Below are 20,041 nucleotides of genomic sequence, written 5' to 3'. Positions count from 1 at the left end.
TTTTTTAGTGAGATAGAGAGGGGGGGGGGGGGGGGGGAGTAATATAAGGGGGGGGGGGGGGTTCTATCTTGGGTTCTATCTTGCCGGCCCTACCGGAAGTTGCCGGCCCTACCGGAAGTCGCGTGACGCATTCCATAGCACCGCTGGGCAAACAGGCTCATGTGATCATTCATTCTCGGACTCTTGTTGCTTATTGTAAACATGGCGAAAGAAACTTTGTTCGTCTTCGCACTAGTTTTCACAATTTTTTTCTTCAAAGAATCTCAATCAGCTGTTCCTCGCACTTCGATCCCTGATGAAAAATGGGACTACGTGACTGTTAGGCCTAGTGCTCATATGTTCTGGTGGCTTTACGGGGCTAGAGGTGAGCCAAGCGAGCGAGAAAACAAGCCTTTGATATTGTGGCTGCAAGGCGGACCGGGGGGTTCTTCTACCGGCTATGGAAATTTTATGGAGCTCGGGCCTCTTGATGTGAATCTGAAACTCAGGAATACGAGCTGGGTCGAGGTCGCTAATGTGCTGTTTGTTGATAATCCCGTTGGTGCGGGTTTTAGTTATGTCACCGACAAAGGGGCCTATACTACAAATGTCACAGGTTAGTAAGACCATAACGAAATAAGCCGATATTATTTCTATCAGGCTATTTCCAATGTTGAAGATGTAATCTCGTTAATTATTTTGGCCAACTTGGTCTGTTTGCCTGTACTATAGAATGTATGTGCTATGTGATTATCACATGACAACTTAACCACATTACAATAATATAACTTTACCCCCAGTACTTTGTCAATTTGAAAATTCGTCTAAGAACAAGAGCTGTTCTTAGGAATTTGGCTGAAGAGTAGTTGCTATCACCCTGGTTGGATGCATACATATCTTTAAGACCATTTATTCCTTAGACTGATGCCTGAGTATCTTGATCTTGTTATGTTTATTTTGCATTTTTTAAAATGTGTTATTTATAGGAATTGCCCAAGATCTGCTGACAATGTTCAAAGCCTTTGTGAATGAGATGCCAGCATTCCAGACGATTCCCCTCTACATATTTTGTGAGTCATATGGCGGCAAGATGACATCAGCTTTTGGCGTGACATTATATAATGCTATACAACAGGGTGAGATCAGGTGTAACTTTAAGGGTGTTGCCCTTGGGGACTCCTGGATTTCTCCTGTCGATTCTGTGCTCTCTTGGGGGCCATATCTATACTCAGCCAGTCTGCTTGATCAGCTTGACTTGGACAGAGTGAACCAGTATGCACAGGCCACTGCTAATGCTGTTGCTAATCAAGAGTGGAAGAAAGCAACAGATCTCTGGTCAGAGACAGAAAATGTGATAGCCCAGACCACTGATAATGTTGATGTGTATAACATTCTCATCCATAATGCTCCTGACTTCCCAAAATTCCCTTCTCTCGGGCGTAATACCCTTGACCAACTCTATGCAAACCATGTGGGACGACTGAACACTGACCCTTTAACACAGCTTATGAATGGACCAATCAAGAAGAAACTTGGGATAATCCCTAATGATGTGATATGGGGGAGCCAATCAGGGGAGTTATTCACATATCAAAGTGAGGACTTTATGAGACCTGTCATTTCTGATGTCAGTTATCTACTCAACAAGATCAATGTAGTCATTTACCAAGGTCAGCTTGATATGATTTGTGACACAAATGGAGCAGAAAATTGGATGAAAAAGCTCAAGTGGAATGGGCTGGATGATTTTCTGAATACCCCTCGCCAACCTCTGTACCCCCCCTCTGGTTTAAAGACCAAGCAAACTGGTGCTTTCCGCAAGAAGTATGGGAACCTCTCCTTGTATTATATCATGAAGGCAGGTCACATGGTACCCTCAGATGCTGGAGAGATGGCACTAGAAATGGTGAAAGACATAATACAGGCAAATTAATCAAGTAATGACAATTGCATTTATATTGTTATTTGCGCCAATGACCATAAAAACATGTTTGATTGACACAAATTTTCTGTTGTTTTCTGACATGCCATCAGTGACCACCCCCTCCTACTGTTTTGGCCTTGTCAAGCTTCAGTCTCTGGTACATGTCATTCTAATAGTGATTTATATATAGAAAAGCGGAGCTCCAAACGACCTAATCTTTGCTTTATTTTCTGTTTCTGACGATTTCAGTGATTTCACAGATCATGTGCCCAATTTGTTAAACCCCCTTTCCCCCACATAACACACACATAACAAGTTTAGCTGTCATACAATGTTTCAGCGTCAGGGTAGTTTTACTTTTAGTGATGCAATTATGGGTAAAATGTTATTTTGTCCACGAAAGTTGTCACCCTTTATTTAAATGGTCATTTATGAAATGTGACCTCTATCGAGCGGTCACCAGTATTAACCCGACACGGCTACCCAATTGGCTGATTTATTTGTGCAGGAGGGTAACATCTAGCCAGCTAGAAGAAAACCTATCACCTTCAAATATGAATTCACAAGGAATCTAGAGTCCAAAAACCTCTGTTCCCCACTTCCCTTTGACTTACGACTCTCCCACAGTTCGCTGGTCTCTTTAGGTACTTGCCAACCCGTGATGGAGACTGAATCCACCCATCACCCTTTTGTCAGCTTTTTCGGAACCTTTATATTTGGTTCCTGAATAACTTTGTAAACAGGCCTCGTCTTAGGCCAATACGATTGTTACTAATGTTGATTGAAATAAAACGAGTTGTTATGTATAGTTACTGCTTGATTGCTCTAATTAAGAGACAAAGTAATTACAGTCAACAAAACTCCTGGCTAGTTTTGAGCGGAATTTACAAAAAAAAAACGAACTGAAAACATAATTGAGTGCAGTGCTTATGGGTATTTGCAAGTCAAGGTGGTTTTTTTCTTGTTTGGCTTTGCCTGGATATGAAAATAATTTTCTTATGAATCACCACAGTTCTCTTAAATGCTGTCAAATTGATCCCAAAATTGTTTACTCTGCTATTCTGGGCCTGTATGATCTGGAATTGATTTATTTTGGCTTTGGGGTGAAAAGACTAAAAAACATCTGACTTTGGGGAAGAAAATCCTCTTTTCCCTGGATCTCCCAGAATCCTTCTTAAATGACATACCCAAGTGGTTTCACAAACCTTCAAGGAGTGGACATTGTGTTTTGAGGCCATATAAATGAACCTGGAGGATCAGAATATAGGTATCTTTTTGTGTCTTGGGCTGTGTTTGCTGAACTCTCTACCTTGTGTGGTATTTTGAGCGTTTTATTGAAAGGAGTGATCCTGCTTTTTCCCTTCGATTTTAAGTTTGTCAAAGAACCTGAGCCATTTTTTGGCTAAAGAGTAGTTGCTATCACCTTGGTTGGATGCATATCTTCAATACCATTTATCCCTTAGACTGATGCTTGAGTATATTTATCTTGTTGTTTTTATTTTGCATTTAGGGGTTATGGGTACTTCTCAAAGCCGGCACAGGCCGGTTGAGGGGTCAATGTGTTAAAAGCGGTCACAAGCTAAGTCTAACACAGTTGGGCTTCCTGTGCCCTACCCATAACTCACCGGCCGATTTTCGCGCCTTTCTCATATTTCGTCTCTCTTCGCACCGAGCAGAGGTAAGACGTTCAGTTCGATTTCCCGTTAGATTTTATCTTTAAAGACCCAGCTCTGCCACATTTATCAGCTAGGAAAATAGGATATATGAGTGAATTGTTAGTGTGTTTGTCATTTTCTATGAATTGACGCCGAGGAATTGATGCACATGCTAAAAGAAAATGAATGACCTTTTATCGGCCACTTTTGGTTTACGGAATACTAGAAAACTTGCTTATTTTAGCTTAAATCAAAGGCCAGAAAATACCCTGGGACAACAGAATGGCGGATTTGCTGAATAATTTTCATATCGATTGGTAAATGGTAATTGGAGATTTTTACGGCATTTTTTCCTCGCATTTTCAACACGAGTATTACGTGCGACCTCATCTTTTAGCGATGTGAACCGGCAAAGGCTGATATGGAAATCTTTTTGACGGAAAATACCTTCCATTTTTACGAATACTGTGAAAATGATCTTCCATAGAGTACATTGGATCCAATTAACCGTTTCTAGGACATGAAAGACATTGAAATCCAGTAAATGTTTTCATAGCATATTTACAGATTATGTTTATATAAGGTAGTGGTACCTATCATCGGACACTCGAAAAAAATTGTAAATATCTCAAACAATAGGAAAACACGCCGAAAAATGACCCATCGAGTCGAAAAAAACAACTTTCCGAAAACATGTATTCGGAAGCTTTTAACGAGTGTTTATTGTTTCGCAAAACTAGAAATGATTTTCTCTCACGCACCGCAAAATGGCGATTGAAATCCTCTCTTTGACTTGAATACGAGAGGAAGAAAAAAAGCCGTAAAAAAGTCCAAGATTTACCGATTGTGATGAAAGTCACTCGGTGAATCCGCCATTCTGTTGTTGATCTCCCAGGATGCTATTTGGCCTCTGTTTCCATAGACACTTCAGGATAGCTCGAATTGTTCGTACCTAACCTCGGTGCCCTATTATCGGACAGTCGAGCAATCATCGAATGATTCAACGTAAATTTGAGCGTTAGATGAGCAAACGCACATTTAGCTGTGCAGTTTGTCATGCGCGTGATGCATGTGTTTTGAGTCACTTGCTACGGAGAAGAAAGAGTCTCAAACAAAACTATCTTGAGTTTTGCAAAGTACATATATCAACAATTATTGTCTACAGTATTTTCATGAAAATGAAGAATGGTTTTCCCGTTGTTGTTTTTTAGAAGAAATCTGCTGCCCAATAGTAGGGCTAGGGTGTCCGATAATAGGGCTTCACAACACGTCTTACGAACGATTGTTTTCTCCCCAAATTAAATATAGAATTTTTGTTAAATGGGTTCAATTATTAAGTTTAATAGTCAGTGATTTCTAGCTGTAAAACCTAAGACTCAATTGTGTTTTGTACGCGAGATATTTTAGCGTAAATCTAAAGTGTCCTATAATAGGTACTGTAATGTTGTGTGCGAGTCGCCATATTGGAATTCAAAACTGCTTTATTCCCAAGATGCATTGCGATACATTGGTGGTGGTAACATACATTACAGGTACCATTACCTTACTTAAGTATGACCAGAAGTGCAGTGATTTCTTGATAGGTCTGAGCCCTTAATAAACATTATCTTAATTAGAAAGAAATGCAGATTCCTGTTATGTGCAAATTAAAATCTCGAATAGCATTGGGGAACTTGAGGTTATATTTTTTATATTTGCATTTCTTGAGAAATTTACACAACAACCTTCAACAATAAATCTGTGTTTACAACACACAATTCTCTTCCAATTCCCTTTTAATAAAAAAGGAACGAGAACTTAATACTATTATATTCATACATATATTGTAGTTATTAAGACAGGTATTTTACTTTTACTTTTGCATTAAAATACATAGCATTGTGATTATGAGCTATGAGGAGGATAAAAAACAGGTAGTGAACAAAGTAAAGAAGTACAGGGAAAAAAAGTTTGTTGTGAAAATGTATTAGCTTGCAAGGTGCCCATAACCAATTATGGCACAACGAACCATATATGGATGCTATAATTGACTAGCTTGTGCAATCATATCGTTAAGTAAGAATAAATTCTCCAAGCTTAGCGAAAAAATAAACAATCTTAAAAAACCTTTAGAAAACCTGTTTCACAGACCTTGTTTTTTTGGATCGATATGTCACTTTTCGCCTTGTTCTTTTAGTTTATAAAGCATTTTACATTATTGTTTGGTGGGCAATAAGAGAAAAGAGTACCTTACTTATTTGCAGCAAAATGATGTTTTTTTCAATTAAACAAATCAATATTTACTTAGTTAGAAATTATTTGTGATGTCTTTTTATGGTGGTATTTCTTAATGGGGACTCTCGTCTTTGGATTTTTGCCATTCTGTGGCTCAGATGTGACACAGATGGCTTGTGCTATCCACACTTTACGAAGCCTGATAATCTAACTTCAACATCTAGACATGCATGCAGAACCATTGAAAATGTGAGTTATGAGTTATGAGTCTATGTTTTTTTTAAAGTAAAGTATTATAGAGTTTTTTCAAATCTTTTCCCAACCATGATCTATCTTGGTTATATATTCTGGATTGGTTAAATATTCTGGATATACAGACAGAAACCTTGTAGTTTCACCGATAACTATTACTTTACTAACTCGCTCAAAGGCTACAATCAAGAAGAGTATTTACATAAGCCCACAAGGAGCTTCTATCTAAAAATCACATGATATGCATAGCACTTAATTATCCAATCATGATGCAGAGTCCTTTATCTGATTTGCATATTATGACATCAGCATTAGCTATCATGTTTCCAACACTATCTTGAATTGCTATCACACCAACATGGGTTCAATACTTTTTAACTTCCATTAAAAGTTTAAATCTTTGTCTTTGATTTTTAATGATTTCTAATAGCGAGTGCTGATGATGCCGTTATTGCATCAGAGTGGCGAAGGTATACACAAACTCTTGAGATATCCAGTTTGTCATGGTCTAGCATACCCTTAGGTAAATCAAACTGGCCTTTTCTCGATTTGACTTAATCTGTTTCATGAAGGGAAACATTGGGGCCAGTTAGCTGCATTTCCTTGCCTGGATTTGTTTAAAAAACTGGATGGAATTAATACTACTACTAATAATGATGATATAGTAATGTCTTGTCTTTATTCCAGAGATAAAAATTCATATCAAGTGTTACAATAATTATAGTAAAAAGAAGATTATGTTAGAAAGTTAAAATCCTAAGTTACTGTATATCTATATTTTTTAAAAAGAATATTTTTTATAAGGCTCTGTATTTTATTTTTTACACATGATTTGTTTCTAAGGCTAATTGTTGTTTTAAAAATTGTTTATAACATTCAAGTCTGCTTTACTGGCACCATATATCGCTAAAAAAATAAGTTACCCTTAGGAATGACAATGAGATTAAAAAAGTAAATCTACTTTGGCCTGACTGTACCCTTCTTTTCTAAAACTTCTAACAATAAATAAGCACCCTTTTAACAAGTTACACCCTCATGTTTATTTTAAATTATCCTCTTCTGGTAGCTTTGCCTGTGTTATGTATCTTCTGGTAGCTTTGCCTGTCTTATGTATCTTCTGGTAGCTTTGCCTGTCTTATGTATCTTCTGATAGCTTTGCCTGTCTTATGTATCTTCTAGTAGCTTTGCCTGAGGCTCCCTCATTAAAATGTAGTATGGAAACCTCTGTTTCTGTGTTTTGGACACCGTCTCGAAATTAATGCATTAACTGATTCATTAGCATTTTGAGAGAACCCAGGCAAACAGTGTTTCAGCAGCTTTGGGTCACTCAATCTAGTGAAAACAAACTGTAAGTATTCAAGGAAAATTGGATCTAGGTGGTGTGGCTTATCCCGGAAGACAGATTTACTGTCACACTTTCCTCTTTGGTAAGCACACCAGCATTTCCCACCTTTTGGGCAGTACTGGTGTCTGTTTTTGTCTTCTCCTGTCTTTATGCTTTGATGGAGGACAGCTTTGACAGCAGTTTGCATCCTCTGGACGGCCGCACCAATTTCAGCCTTTTTCTTTGCTTTCTTGTGCACACAACTCCTTATAGCATTTCCATAATACTTTTGAAGCCTGTCATTAGCTGGCAGTGTAAGACGACCAGCCCTACTACCAACAGGCTTCCCTAGCTTTCCTTTTTGTAGTCCAAGAAGACTTTTACCCATACGCTTTAGTACATGCTCGACACGGTCAAGCTTATTCACCCTTTTACATTGGGCTGTTCCATCATCATGCTCTCTACCCACTGTTTATGGTCAGTGGTTTTCAGCCGTTTTTGATAAGCACTGCACTTCTTTAAATTGTTTCATATGTGCTACATGTGTCGCAAACACCATATATATCCCACATCTCGGCATATGACTTACTATCCCAATCGCATACCATGTCCACATTCCAAAGGCCATACCTCTCAATGGATCGACCCCATATAATATGAGCAGCCGCCTTTTTCATTGATGTCCACTTGCCTTGTGCCACTTGCCTTGTGTCCTCCACCCACTGTTCATGCTTTACAGGATCTTTCACTTAGAGCCTTTTGCTTGCTTAACACATCTTTCATGTCTTACGCATGTTGGTGTAGTCAATCACTTCTCCCGTATCAGCTGAAATGACAATGCCCACTCCATAATTTGCTTTAAAGCCCCGCTTGGTCCAGGTACTGTCAAAAGATACGGCAATGTCAAGCACTTTGCTCCCATCGGTCTCTTCAAGGTGTTTTCCAAGGTGTTCTTTGTGCAGCGGCACTTAGCTTGTCTTCTAAGGTCTTGTTTGTCGCAGAATATATAGAGGCATTGTGCTTTTGAAAAGCGGACTATTCACAGGGCCTGGCAGGTTCAATGTTTCGCATATTGTTTGGAGGGACTCACGTCCAAGACCAACTTCTCCCATTGCATAGACAGATCTGCTGTTCACATCTAAGCTTTGTCATCAACTTTCTTGCTGGTGTCCATGTACACCTGTGTTTACACACAGAGCATTCAAAATACAGCGAACTGTTAAGTCCGGCTTTGTCTTCAACAAGATTGATTCTATCATTTCTACATTTGTGCATCAGTTCCATTGTCCTTCTGAAATTAGACAGATACACAATTCAATAGCCAAGATCTTAGTCATCAAAGTAAGGCTTGCTTGGGACGCGCTGGTGAGTCACATGGTGTTTCAATGCCTAAATCTTGGATTCTTGTTGAGTGTTGTGGTTCATGTTCGTCGGAAAGACCAAGCTTCTTTGCAGAAGCTGAAAGGATGTTATGATCGGTGAAAATTTCACCAGTTTCCTCGGATAAACTCGAAGATGTCGCACGTGGTTGCTCAGTTCTTTGACGGCCGCTTGTTGAAGAATCGCTCCGCTGTTTCACCGAAGCTTTAAAAACCTTCTTTTTGTTAGTTTTCCTCGTTACCCGATACCTCGAGCCTTCTCTTTTCCCTTTGGGCATCTTTGAATGATGTTTAGATTAGATCTAAATCCGAGATGAAAAGCGCTTATATTTGTTTGTCGTTTGATCTATGATCTATGATTTTTTATTTTATTGCTATGGAAACAGGAATCAAACATACCTCAGATATTTGTCTACACTTACAAAAGGCTTTAAAAAGGCAGATAGAGCATTCGCTTTGAAATAAAAAAATATGCCTTATGATTGTTAAGCATTAAAGATATGAAAAACTATTTTTTTTATTTTTTTCATGAGTTTGTCTAAATTTCTTAGAAATTGAGGTGTATCTCCCCCTTAATAACATTATGTGGTCACAAGAATTACATACGTATAAAGGTATGTACAGTGGACCCTTTTTTCACTATGTCACGAAATTTCTCAATTGATAATTCAATGAATGCAGTAGATGTTCGATATTTGTCTGTTGTTCATTGGATTTGTTGTTTTTCTCTTGTGGTTTCTGATCTTTTTACTGTTGTTACCAACTTGTTACCAAGTTGGGTGGGTGGGTGGGAGGGGCGGGGGTGCAGCTTCTTGCTTTTCTATGATTTTTCGCATTGCAACATCTACATGATAAACATTTTGCGATGGTTTGGCCAGGTAATAAACACAGTCCCGCCTTCGAATAAGGGATTTTCCTTGCTTGGGGTTAACTTTTTCAGAGCAACTACGGTATTGGCGACTTGACTTCCCTTGCGATATGTGCAGGTGAACAGCACTTTAGGGTTACTTAATTCAAATTTATTTTTATTGGCCTCTCTCAGAGAACTAGAGTGCAGGGAAAGGGCTGTTCACCAGGTCATTAGTTACAGTTCCTGCAGGTATTAGCACCGGCTATGTTGGGGTATTTTGGGCTTGTTATTAAATAGACCTGCCATGGAATTGATCAAAACTAACTACAGATATAGAAAGAAAAGTTACTAAAGATCAGTTTGGAAAAGGGTTGTTGATTAAATTGACAGCTGAAGGTGTTAACGAAATAAAATAGCTTTTTCCTACCGTATTTGCGTTTTTACCTACTAGTCCAGTCAATCTATGGTTTCAAGTCAAACTAATTGCCAAAGAATTTTTCTCACTGCAGATCGATAGATGTTAGTGACCTAACTAACATACTGTAAATTCCAAAAAATTCCTCCAGGCGAACATGCTTAAAATTAAGTTCAAAGTTGACAGTTTTTTCCACAGGGTACCCATATCGTAATACATAAGCATTAGTGTTTTAAACAATAAATATCAAAAGGGGATGATAGAAAATCATTTTCATCAAAACAAAAATACGATTTGATTAATTTCTAAGTGTGTTTTGGCCTTCTCGGAATGTTTTCTACTCGAGACTAAATTATAGCTAACCACAGGGTGTAAAAACAAGGAAGTAATGGATTTAAGAGGTAACAAGGACATTTGACGCCAGAAAAGTATTTGAATGAAACCCAAAGTAGAATTTTATTAATTTCCATTGTATTTGGTACTATATGGGAAATGTTTGTGGCTCAATTGACTATTAACCTAAAAAAAAGTTATCAAATCCGCATACAAATTTCTTTAATTATCTGAAACGGAGCGTTTGAAAAGATCGTTTGTCTCGGTGTTTTCATATAATCTTTACGGCTCTGACAATGCCATTGAGGCAGGAGCATAATGCTGAGCGAGATATATATGAATCAATCACTTATGCTTAGGTCAGGCGGGGCGGAATAGTCACAGCTTTGTCCACGTTTTGCATAATACCATTTTCGACTAGAGTTCTTTGCGATGGGAGCTTTCCGTCCATTTCCTTCAACCCGCAGTCTTCTGGTGGAAGTGCAAGACCTCTCCACTGCTGTACTTGTTGATACACACGAAGGCTGTGGTAGACGGCTTCGACAATGCCATTGAGGCAGGAGCATAATGCTGAGCGAGATGATACACGAATCAATCACTTTCGCTTAGGTCAGGTGGGGCGGAATTGTCACAGCTTTGTCCACGGCAAGTACCACAAGCAGCAGTACAATCTAAGTCGTGCCTTTTGCAAGAGCATTTCCGACTAGAGCATCCTGTCTTACAGTTGCATCTAATCAGTTCCAGCAAAGAAGGATGCGCTGCAGATTGATCGGTTCTTTGCGGTTGGAGCTTTCCGTCCACTTCCTTCCACCCCCAGTCTTCTGGTGGAAGTGCAATACCTCTCCACTGCTGTACTTGGTGATACACACGAAGGCTGTGGTAGATGGCTGCAGCAGATGTTGGGGGCAGGCTCTCTGGTTGAACCTGTGTGTTCCCGGTCGAAATCTTTTGACAAAATCTTGCATAACGGAGAGAGTCCAGCGTTTCATCTTTGAGACCCTTGTACAGACACAAGAGGTCCGTCTCCCCTGCTGCAGCAATATCGTTCTTAGCAGCATCTGCTTGATGGAATATATCTGCCTGTTGACGGAATGTCGCATCAGAGGTTAACATTTTCAGGGATGAACCTTTTCTGAGGCCGTATAGAGCAGACGTGGTATCGCAACCTAGTATTGTGTGCTCGAACAGGATGTTTTTGCAAATGGGGACCAAGTGCCTCAACTGTAATCTTTATGTTCCAAACTCTCATGGTACCTGACTTTTGCTTTGTCTGAGGCATAAACAAAATATCATGATCGTTCGCATCAGCGTAGTGACATAGCAAAATCAAAAGGTCCGTATCTTCACCGACCAGGGCAGTTGTAGTGGTCTTGGCAGACTGAATGGCTGTTTCGACAATTGCCAAGTCTGCATCTCAAGGGGCATGTAAAACGGTGAGCGTTGGAGCTTGTCACCTAGCAGATTAATGAACCTCTGTTTATACCATCTTGCCATCAAATTCCACAGAGGGACCACATACACTGGATCTTCTTTGGTGAGTAGAATCTTTGGTTGAGGGCCCAGACTCATATCCGTAAAACACCACTGTAGCTTGTTTGTATCTCTGATCTACATATCGGACCTAAGATCGGACAAAAGTCTCATTTCTGGGCCAGGGGATTCTGTGAAGGAGCGATCCGCCATCTAGTACATAGTGTATAGGTCGGGATGGTGGCTGTGAAGTTTGATGGTCTTTAGTACGCACCCAGATTGCATCAGCGAGAACAGGTTTCTTAGCTTTTCTTAGAAGAAGAGACGAATCAAATAACAAGGGTGGGAAACTGCACATCTCATATTCAAAAAATGCCTTAGGATCGCCATAGTTTCCACCAGTTGCTACGAAGCTAAGTCTTTGGAATAAAAGCTGGGGGTCGATCTGAATGGTGGAATCACCAACTTTGACGGATATTTTTGAAGCCAGTGTTACTGCCTCCTCCTTTTTGCGGAAGGTATATTCAGTTGTGTTCTTGCCTTTCATTGATAGCAGTATCAGTTGCTCTTCTGCTGTCACCCCGGTTGTAATACATCGCAGCGCAGTATCCTGTGAAAATGGATTTCTTTCTGTTAAGAAGTCGAGTACTACAAGTGTGTCTTCGTAGCCCCGGGCCTTCCTCGCTTCAGTTGAATCTTTATGTTGCTCACTCGTGCGGTATCTGTTAATAAATTGAAGATATTAGTGATAATATTACACTACACAATCACCAAATAATAAATCGTTGTTACCTCACACCAGTAAGGCTCTGCATTGCATCATTTACTTCCGCGCAAGCAGGCATTGACATAAGCCAGACCAAGCGCTGCGTCTCAGTTAATCCCTTCCCACGGGTCAGTCCTCCACTCGTTTTAACGCTACGCATCAACACCTGCTCGATCATTAGATCGGTTGACAGTCCCGCCCAGTGCCTGTTGCTTCTACGGGCCACATGAAACCCTTCTTGAAAACTTTCATACACAGACGGATGTTTTGCCTCTAGTTCTCTCATCTTCTGGAGATAGATATAAGTGGATTTTGCATAGAGGCAGCAAAGTAGGGTAGCATATCCAAAACCGATTGGAGATGAAGGTCCCAGTTTCCTGTTCTCTCTGCCTTGATAGATTTCTGTAAGATGTCAATCATTCACATATAGCTCAACCAAAGAACTGCGGTGCGTTGATTCTTCAAAGAATTATGCATGGCTTCCAATCGTGTAGATATTCTTTTAACGACCCGAGAGGAGCATATCTCTTCGACACTTGCCTTCGGCACTTGCCTTTGTCTAGTTGACATAAGAGGTTTTTCGCCAACGTTATATCATCTTCTTGAATTTCATCGAGTGTCTGTGATGAGCCGACATTGGATATTTGGGTGGATGGCTGGAATGGAGCCCCGTTGACTTCTTTCCTGGTGAGTGGCGTCTGTTCATCTGATTCGGATTCAGGAGAAGCCTAAAAATGAGATATTTGGTTTTTTGTGTGAATTATGAGGCAAATGAATAAATATTGCTAAACTGTCTTGCGAGCATAAAGCGCAGGACATAAGTATAAAACGTGTACCATATTACTTATCTTAGTAAGGACATATATGGACATCAATGAAATTAATCTCCTTACAAATAGCTTAAACATATTTTCGAGTCGCAATGATAAAGGTGCTATTTCAAGGCACAAATAATATTTTTTCAGTGCGCGCCACGGCACCTTACTATGAATACAATCACGTACCTCAACAACAGTGTCCAGTGGTGATGCTGCATCTTGCTGAGGGTCGCTTGCTGGGTCTTCTACTTCGTTCGACTTTGTTGGTAGAGTGATGTCATACGTTTTTGAAGCAAGCATAGCATTTAAAGCGCTGTTGACAAGTAAATGACCTCTTATGGCTCTTGAGATTGCCTTTCCAGTTAACATGTGAGTTACCGCATTCTTTGCGTAAATTAACTCGAGAACATCTTCAAGCCCAGAACCTGCCATCAAATGGCAAATACTGCCAAGGAAACTCATGTGTAAATGAAGTGCGCCAAGTCTTTATACAATTTGTCGCAACTCACTATCTTCAGGCTCATTCTCGATTATGGTAAGGGCTTTCCAGTATAACGGCTGGTCAAATGTCAAAACTGGCGCAAACCCATAGCGCTTTGCGTGATCACAGACGAACTTCAGGGTAGAGTAGATGCAGCTCATGTCTGATGGGTTGAGATCAATCATTGGGAGAAATAGAACAGATGATTTTCCCGGATGTGGCTTGTCAATGATAGCGTTTTGTTGTTCCAGACCATCCGGGACGCGGAGATTGAAAGAGCGGAACGATTAATTTGCATAACGTATTAAGATTGACTGTTGCGTCCTTAACTTTTAGGTCCTTCAAGTCTTAAATAAATAAATAGATAAATCAGCTTAGTGTTGTCAGTTGGCTTTCTCTACTCATGGATAACTATCCGCCCTGCCACCGCAATTTCTTCTGACGTCACATCTTTCTTCGGAATAAGCTTCTTGCCGATTGAGGAAGGTGTGATTACTGCAATGATACCCATACCATGGAATGTGCCGCTTCCATCTAAAGTACGCGTATTATGGTCCACATTGTCCGCTATGTACTGAACTTGTTTATCCGGTGTATAGCTGGGAATGCCAGCTTTCATACTTTTGCACTGTTGCGTATGGCGAACAAAACCCGTGGGCATTCAGGCATTCGATAAGAAACTTGGACGCAAAATGGTGATGTAGTTGCAATGCAAGTCCAACTTGAAGAGGAGCCAAAACAGTTCTCGGCCAAGTTGCTTCTATGATAGCTTGACCGACGGAAGCGATCTTAAGACTCACATCTTTACCAACGAAAACGTTTTCAAGAAACAACTGAAGAAGATCTGGTAAATATTCTAACGCTTTTTCTACGGAGGATATTTCATCGATAGAGGGATAATCGCTTGTAGTGGGTGATGCAGCATCTTTGATGGTGTCAGTCCGGCGGCCGAGAGTTCGTTTCTGGTACTTTGCTTCGCCTTCTCATGTCCTTTAGGAATCTGTTTACCAGTTCTAAAGTTCACGTTACATGAGTTATGATAAACAGCATCCACTGCGTGCAGATCTCTCGCGAACTCTATCCGACCGAGGACTATCTTCCCCCAATCATCTTCTCTGGTATTGCAGATGTGCAATATGCGATGTTGAAAATCACTGGTTCGCACGGGATAGACATCCGAGCCACGTTTTCTGTGATTGTACTTTGCCGGTTGACCACAAAAGAGGCAGTGCTCCTTAAAATTAAATGTCGGGCGGCCAGATCGACATGCTGCTACTGTCAAATTCTTGTTTTCGTCGACACTTTTGTTTGCTGCTGGTCTCCGTGTATAGTCAAGGCAACATTTGACGTGCACACGTTGACCAGAGGTAACATGGATTTTACTACTTTCCAGGCAATCGCTTTTCTCATTAATTGTCTGGCAGCCCTGGCAGCGTGTGTGATTGTCACTCGCGATGTGTAGTGAATGAAACTATTTCATAAAGCGAATAAAACATTATTTTTTTCTGATTGCTTACCTTAAATCCCTGTCAGCCTCTATAACAACTGCTACCACAATTAAGCACAAAAAAAGCATGAAAATATCGACAAATTTGGAGAGAAACCCGATGAACTTGCAGTGCTTGATGTGACTAAACGATTATCAACCAGGCGTTCCTCGCCACACAGGAATCGACTTGATTGTTGTTTTAATTTTTGATTCTATCGCTGTTTAATCTTGAGACTTTTTAAATCATACATAAAAACAAAGTGTTCGCTTCTTACTAACTAGTGTTTGCATTTTTAAAACTCAAAACATAAATTCATTTTTATTTAACATTTTTATAATTTTACGCGACGCGGGTACCCTGTGGTAAAACGCTGAAACTTTTCCCTTAATTTTAAGCATGTTTGCCCGGAGAAATTTTTTTGGAATTTTTAATATGTTAGTAAGGGCACTAAGATCTATCAATCTACGGTAGCAGAAATTCTTTCGCAATTAGTTTGACTTTGACGTTTGAAATCCCGCTTGTTTCTTTCTTATTAGCTCTACTACACAAGTTTTATCGCAAGCCATTTTTCTTCTTGGAGCAAAATGTGTTTGACCTCTATAGAAAATGGTATTGTAAAGTAGCACCCTCAACGAAACACGGTTTAAATACTCTTTACTTGTTTACTTGATTGCCCCTAGCAGTCACTGCAAATTTTGGCTCAAATACTTTATCGTGTAGATATACTCCGAAGGATATAGCTCGAATCCCCATAATTCAATTGAATTTTGAGTTATTGAATGTATAACTCGGTCCACATTCGACTTTTTTCGCATCAATACTATGTAAACATTTTGATGTTGCACAAGCATGACCTTATCTAAGTGTTGACAGATGTGCAAAGCTATTTTAATCATTAAAATGATTCACATCCACAAAAACAGCGTGTTTTGACTCGCTTATAGCGAGATAACTTTTTGATGTAAAGAAAAATCTATGGCATATGAAAAATAAAGGTTATCCAAAACCACGTGAGTAGAAATTTTTTTAATTGCACGCCATAATTTTTACCTGAAGAGAAGGATTTGGAATCATTTTTTTCAAGTCAGATTAAGTAAAAGGCGGTCCTAACTTGAAGTTTTCGGCCCCCGGGATTTGTGGATTTCAAGACCACAGGCAGCACACTGTTTTGTAAAGATATAGTATTTATCTCTGGCTGAGCAACGAAAGAAGTGAAAATGTTTTCTCGCACTTCTCTGGGGCCTGGGCCCAAGGTGCTTGATCACGGGTTGTGTGTGTGCAAGCAGTTGCTTTTTCGCTTGGTTGTGTTTAGAGCCCACATGTCTATGGGCTATCCCCATTTAAGTAATTATGTAATGACCTTTAATATTTTGATATGGTCCTTCAAAATAGCCATACAGTTGTATTATGTTATGCTGCTTCAGCAGCAACAGCTTTCAAGGCTTTTAGCAAAGCTTTATTATGGCATGCGTAAGCTTTAGGCAGATGACGTGTTCATGATGCCACAAAATCTTTTTGCTGAGCCTTGCCCTTGCCCAATCACTCATGCCATAAACAAGCCGTCTTGGATTTCTTTTTGGAGGTACTTCCCATTTTTTCTAAGATCATCGAAAAGCACATCCATTGGCATTACTAAAACAAAACTATCTGCTAAACAACAACTTGCTGTACAGTAAGCAGTCTGGATTCAGACGATATCACGTCCCCATCAGTCCCCAAAACAATGCTAGTTACGGGGAAAGGCCATGAAAATTTCATTAAAGAAACTATCATGACGTCATCGGCAACGAAGCTGGATCAAGTTGACTCAGCACGTCTGCTTGGTCTCTACGCTCTGTGAGCTCTCATTCCAAGGCCACATCACCAAAATTTGTAAGAAAGTGTCCCAGAGGCTTGCAATTTTTCCGGAAGATCCGCTCATGCTTACCATTTAAACAACAATTGCTTTACTATAATGCTTTGGTCAAGTCGATTTTTTGCTATGCTGGGCGGGCCTGAGAGGCTGCGTGCTCCAATGATGCCGTGGAAAGGCTCCTCAAGTTACGAAAACGGGCTGTGCGTCTTAGCAAACTCAGGTCCCCGTGCGCCTTCTTTCCCTTTATTCAACAAACTGGAACTTTTTCCTTTTTATATTGAGAACAATCTGATGAAATGCTCCCTTCTTTTCAAGAGAACTCAGAATACATTTCCGTAATACCTTATCAGAGATTTTCCTTTTAACAATTTTGCACACAATGCAAATACTAGGTTTGGTTGGGTCAATTCAATTTTGCCCAAATATTCGCGTGAGCTTGAGGGGAAAAACTTAGGGTGACAGCTACAAAATTATGGAACAACCTTCCGGGAAAATTGAAAAAGCGGCCATCCAGTGCGGCTTTCAAATATTTCAATGTCATGGTTTTCAATCTTTTTCACTATAAATAAGTGTTACCCTCTTAAAATAAAGCTACTACTGCTGCTGCTGCTGCGGCTGCTGCTACTACTAAAGAAGTTATGCTTCAAACCACAGTTCAAGCACAACAATCGAAGACACGAGGCACAGCCAGGGAACTTCCGTTAAGACAATGTTTTGCTCGCCATAGTCATTACAAGCAAGCAAATGAAAGACTAACCATTGAGGTTACTTGCAGGGTCTTCGCCCTTTTTCACATTTCCCTCGATCCTCTTAGAAGAGGCATATCTATTGTGATTCCACGATGAACCAGCTTAGTTCCCCTCTCTTTCTAAATTGATGCGGCTTTTTGCTTGTTTAGACTAGACTTCATAGTGTTGATTCCTGTGATATTTACGCTTGCGGGATCTAATAACTCGTCCTTCCCATGATTTTAATATTGATTGAAGTAATAAGCAAGTTGGAGCAAAATTTGAAAGTGTATGGCGTTGCTATGGGGCAATAATCAACATATTGTGGTATTTGACGGTTTTTTTTTTAATGAAGTGCTCGGGTAGAATTAATTTTGAAATATGGTAAAAGGTTGTTTAAAAATTGTTCTGTACAATTCCCCCAAAATTGATATTCCAGTCTAAACATTCTTTCCTTAAAGTATTAGACCGCCTTCTTGTTCCAAGTGGAGTAGTATAATTGTATAATAATATATATTAGGTGTTTGCAGTCGCTGGCGAAAACGCGCAAAAAAAGTAATTCCACACGTTAAACATTTTATAATATACAATAGCTTAAAAGTATAACTTCTATTATTTACACTATAACTTAAAAGTATAGCTTCTACAAGCATTTATTTATCAAATCTGTGTGGATGCAGTGTACAAGTAGTCCTCAGAAATAATTAAAACAACTTCAGTGGCATGCTACATGGGTTTGAGTTTTGGCGTTTTTTATTAACAGTAAATTGGAGTAATTGCATACATATTCAAATATAAGAAGTCTTAAAAATTAATTTGACCAATTGTGTAATTCACAATTACCAAAGACAATGCTGATTTAGAAGTCGTACTCAATCTTGAAGATTTTCACAGAAAGACATTGAAGTTTGTGTAATATTTAGATATCTTTGAAATGTAAAATACATATAATGTAAAACAAGTTATAGAACTTTGTCAACTATTTCACCTTATTAACTTGCGGTAAAAGTCTTTTGCATAAACACTTATAATTGAAATATAACAATATGGATCTCAATTATGTTAACTTTATTAACTTGGACTATAACTGAATTATATAAAATGAGTTTCGAACGTGTCTTGCAATTTCTTTATGACAGAAATTGAGTAGTGGTTTTGGTAGAGTCATCTATTACCATATGTTTGGGATCCAGCAGTAGAGAATTTAGCTCATTCAATAAATGGTATCAATGTTGTGGCCAGGGAACTTTGCAATGCGTACTTACAACGTTTAGTTTGGCAGTTTTCAAGCGATTAATCATATAAGCAGCTGGCCAGCAAGGTTGTTACCGCATTTTTACTCTTTTGTGGTCGTTTGACAGTATTGACAAGTGATCATCTTGCCAAGTGATGGTGGTCCTTTATGACAACTGTTGCAAGCTAAGCATGATAGTTCTCTCTTCAGTTCTGCTCCAACACATTTACCTTAAGCTATGTTTAAGTTAAAGTTTATATCTTTAGTATTTATTTAAATATCGTGATGTCAATTTATTGCTCAATGGTGGTTTCTTTACTTGTACTTAGTTACTTGACATAATTTAATTATCTTATTTTGATTTAATAGACGGTACTGTCATCAACGTCTATGTTTTCTTTTAGTTCATCGCTTACAAACAAATAATCTAGACGCCTTTATCTGAGTAGACGTTTTTGCCTCCATGTGAAGCGCTTTTCGTCTGTTTTTTTACACACATTTAAATCTCCACCGACAATGATACTTGTATCTTCAATACCCTTTCTTGTATCAGACAACCGAGCTGTCATTGATTTGTAAAAAGAGGTTTGATCTTTTTCCCTGTCAGATTCATAAATATTCGCAAAAATCAAGTGTTTCCCGTATAAAAGCATTGATACATACCTGCCCTCTTTATCGCAATCCACTGACTTTACATTGGAATCACTAGCTGTAAATCTCTGGCAAGAACTTCCCTGTTATCTAATATCCTCACGTCATGACTTTTCTAAAAAAGCAAAAAAGTTTTGTTGGATGCCTGAATATTTTCTTTTTATCATTAATTTTATGCATAAAAGAGAGTAAAAACAAACGGATAAAAAATCAAAACAGTTTA

General features: G+C 39.2%; 3 protein-coding genes across 3 annotated transcripts; 1 reads left to right on the top strand and 2 right to left on the bottom strand.

Annotated features, from left to right (window-relative positions):
• Window positions 1–158: 158 nt before the first annotated feature.
• Window positions 159–2,711, top strand: LOC5502651 (retinoid-inducible serine carboxypeptidase). Its single transcript, XM_001623772.3, has 2 exons — window positions 159–595; window positions 966–2,711. The coding sequence occupies exons 1-2, from the start codon at window positions 202–204 to the stop codon at window positions 1,910–1,912; spliced, it is 1,341 nt and encodes a 446-aa protein (XP_001623822.2). The 5' UTR covers window positions 159–201; the 3' UTR covers window positions 1,913–2,711.
• Window positions 909–11,940, bottom strand: LOC125559782 (the record flags this gene model as incomplete). The annotated part of the gene is made up of 3 exons (XM_048721465.1): window positions 909–11,553; window positions 11,673–11,711; window positions 11,804–11,940. Coding segments are annotated over 3 exons (813 nt in total), but the record flags the coding sequence as incomplete, so codon positions are not given.
• LOC5502659 lies at window positions 11,938–13,530 on the bottom strand. The gene is made up of 2 exons (XM_032370950.2): window positions 12,588–13,530; window positions 11,938–12,517 (listed from the first exon to the last, which is right to left on the bottom strand). Exons 1-2 carry the CDS (start codon window positions 12,845–12,847, stop codon window positions 11,947–11,949), a joined length of 831 nt encoding a protein of 276 aa, XP_032226841.1. The 5' UTR covers window positions 12,848–13,530; the 3' UTR covers window positions 11,938–11,946.
• Between the last annotated feature and the right edge of the window lie 6,511 nt (window positions 13,531–20,041).

This window comes from Nematostella vectensis, chromosome 14 (genome assembly GCF_932526225.1).
Source record: "Nematostella vectensis chromosome 14, jaNemVect1.1, whole genome shotgun sequence".
In the NCBI taxonomy this organism is placed as follows: Eukaryota; Metazoa; Cnidaria; class Anthozoa; order Actiniaria; family Edwardsiidae; genus Nematostella; species Nematostella vectensis.
Note: the sequence above shows the minus strand (reverse complement) of the source record. Positions and strands in the feature narration are given on the sequence as shown.

Bases quoted from the DNA above. Each gene is read 5' to 3' on its own strand.
- LOC5502651 (XM_001623772.3), top strand. From the start codon at position 202: ATGGCGAAAGAAACTTTGTTCGTCTTCGCACTAGTTTTCACAATTTTT. The intron at 596-965 runs GTTAGTAAGACC...TGTTATTTATAG, and splicing joins CTATACTACAAATGTCACAG to GAATTGCCCAAGATCTGCTG.
- LOC5502659 (XM_032370950.2), bottom strand. From the start codon at position 12,847: ATGAGAGAACTAGAGGCAAAACATCCGTCTGTGTATGAAAGTTTTCAA. The intron at 12,518-12,587 runs GTAACAACGATT...ATTTATTAACAG, and splicing joins CAGAGCCTTACTGGTGTGAG to ATACCGCACGAGTGAGCAAC.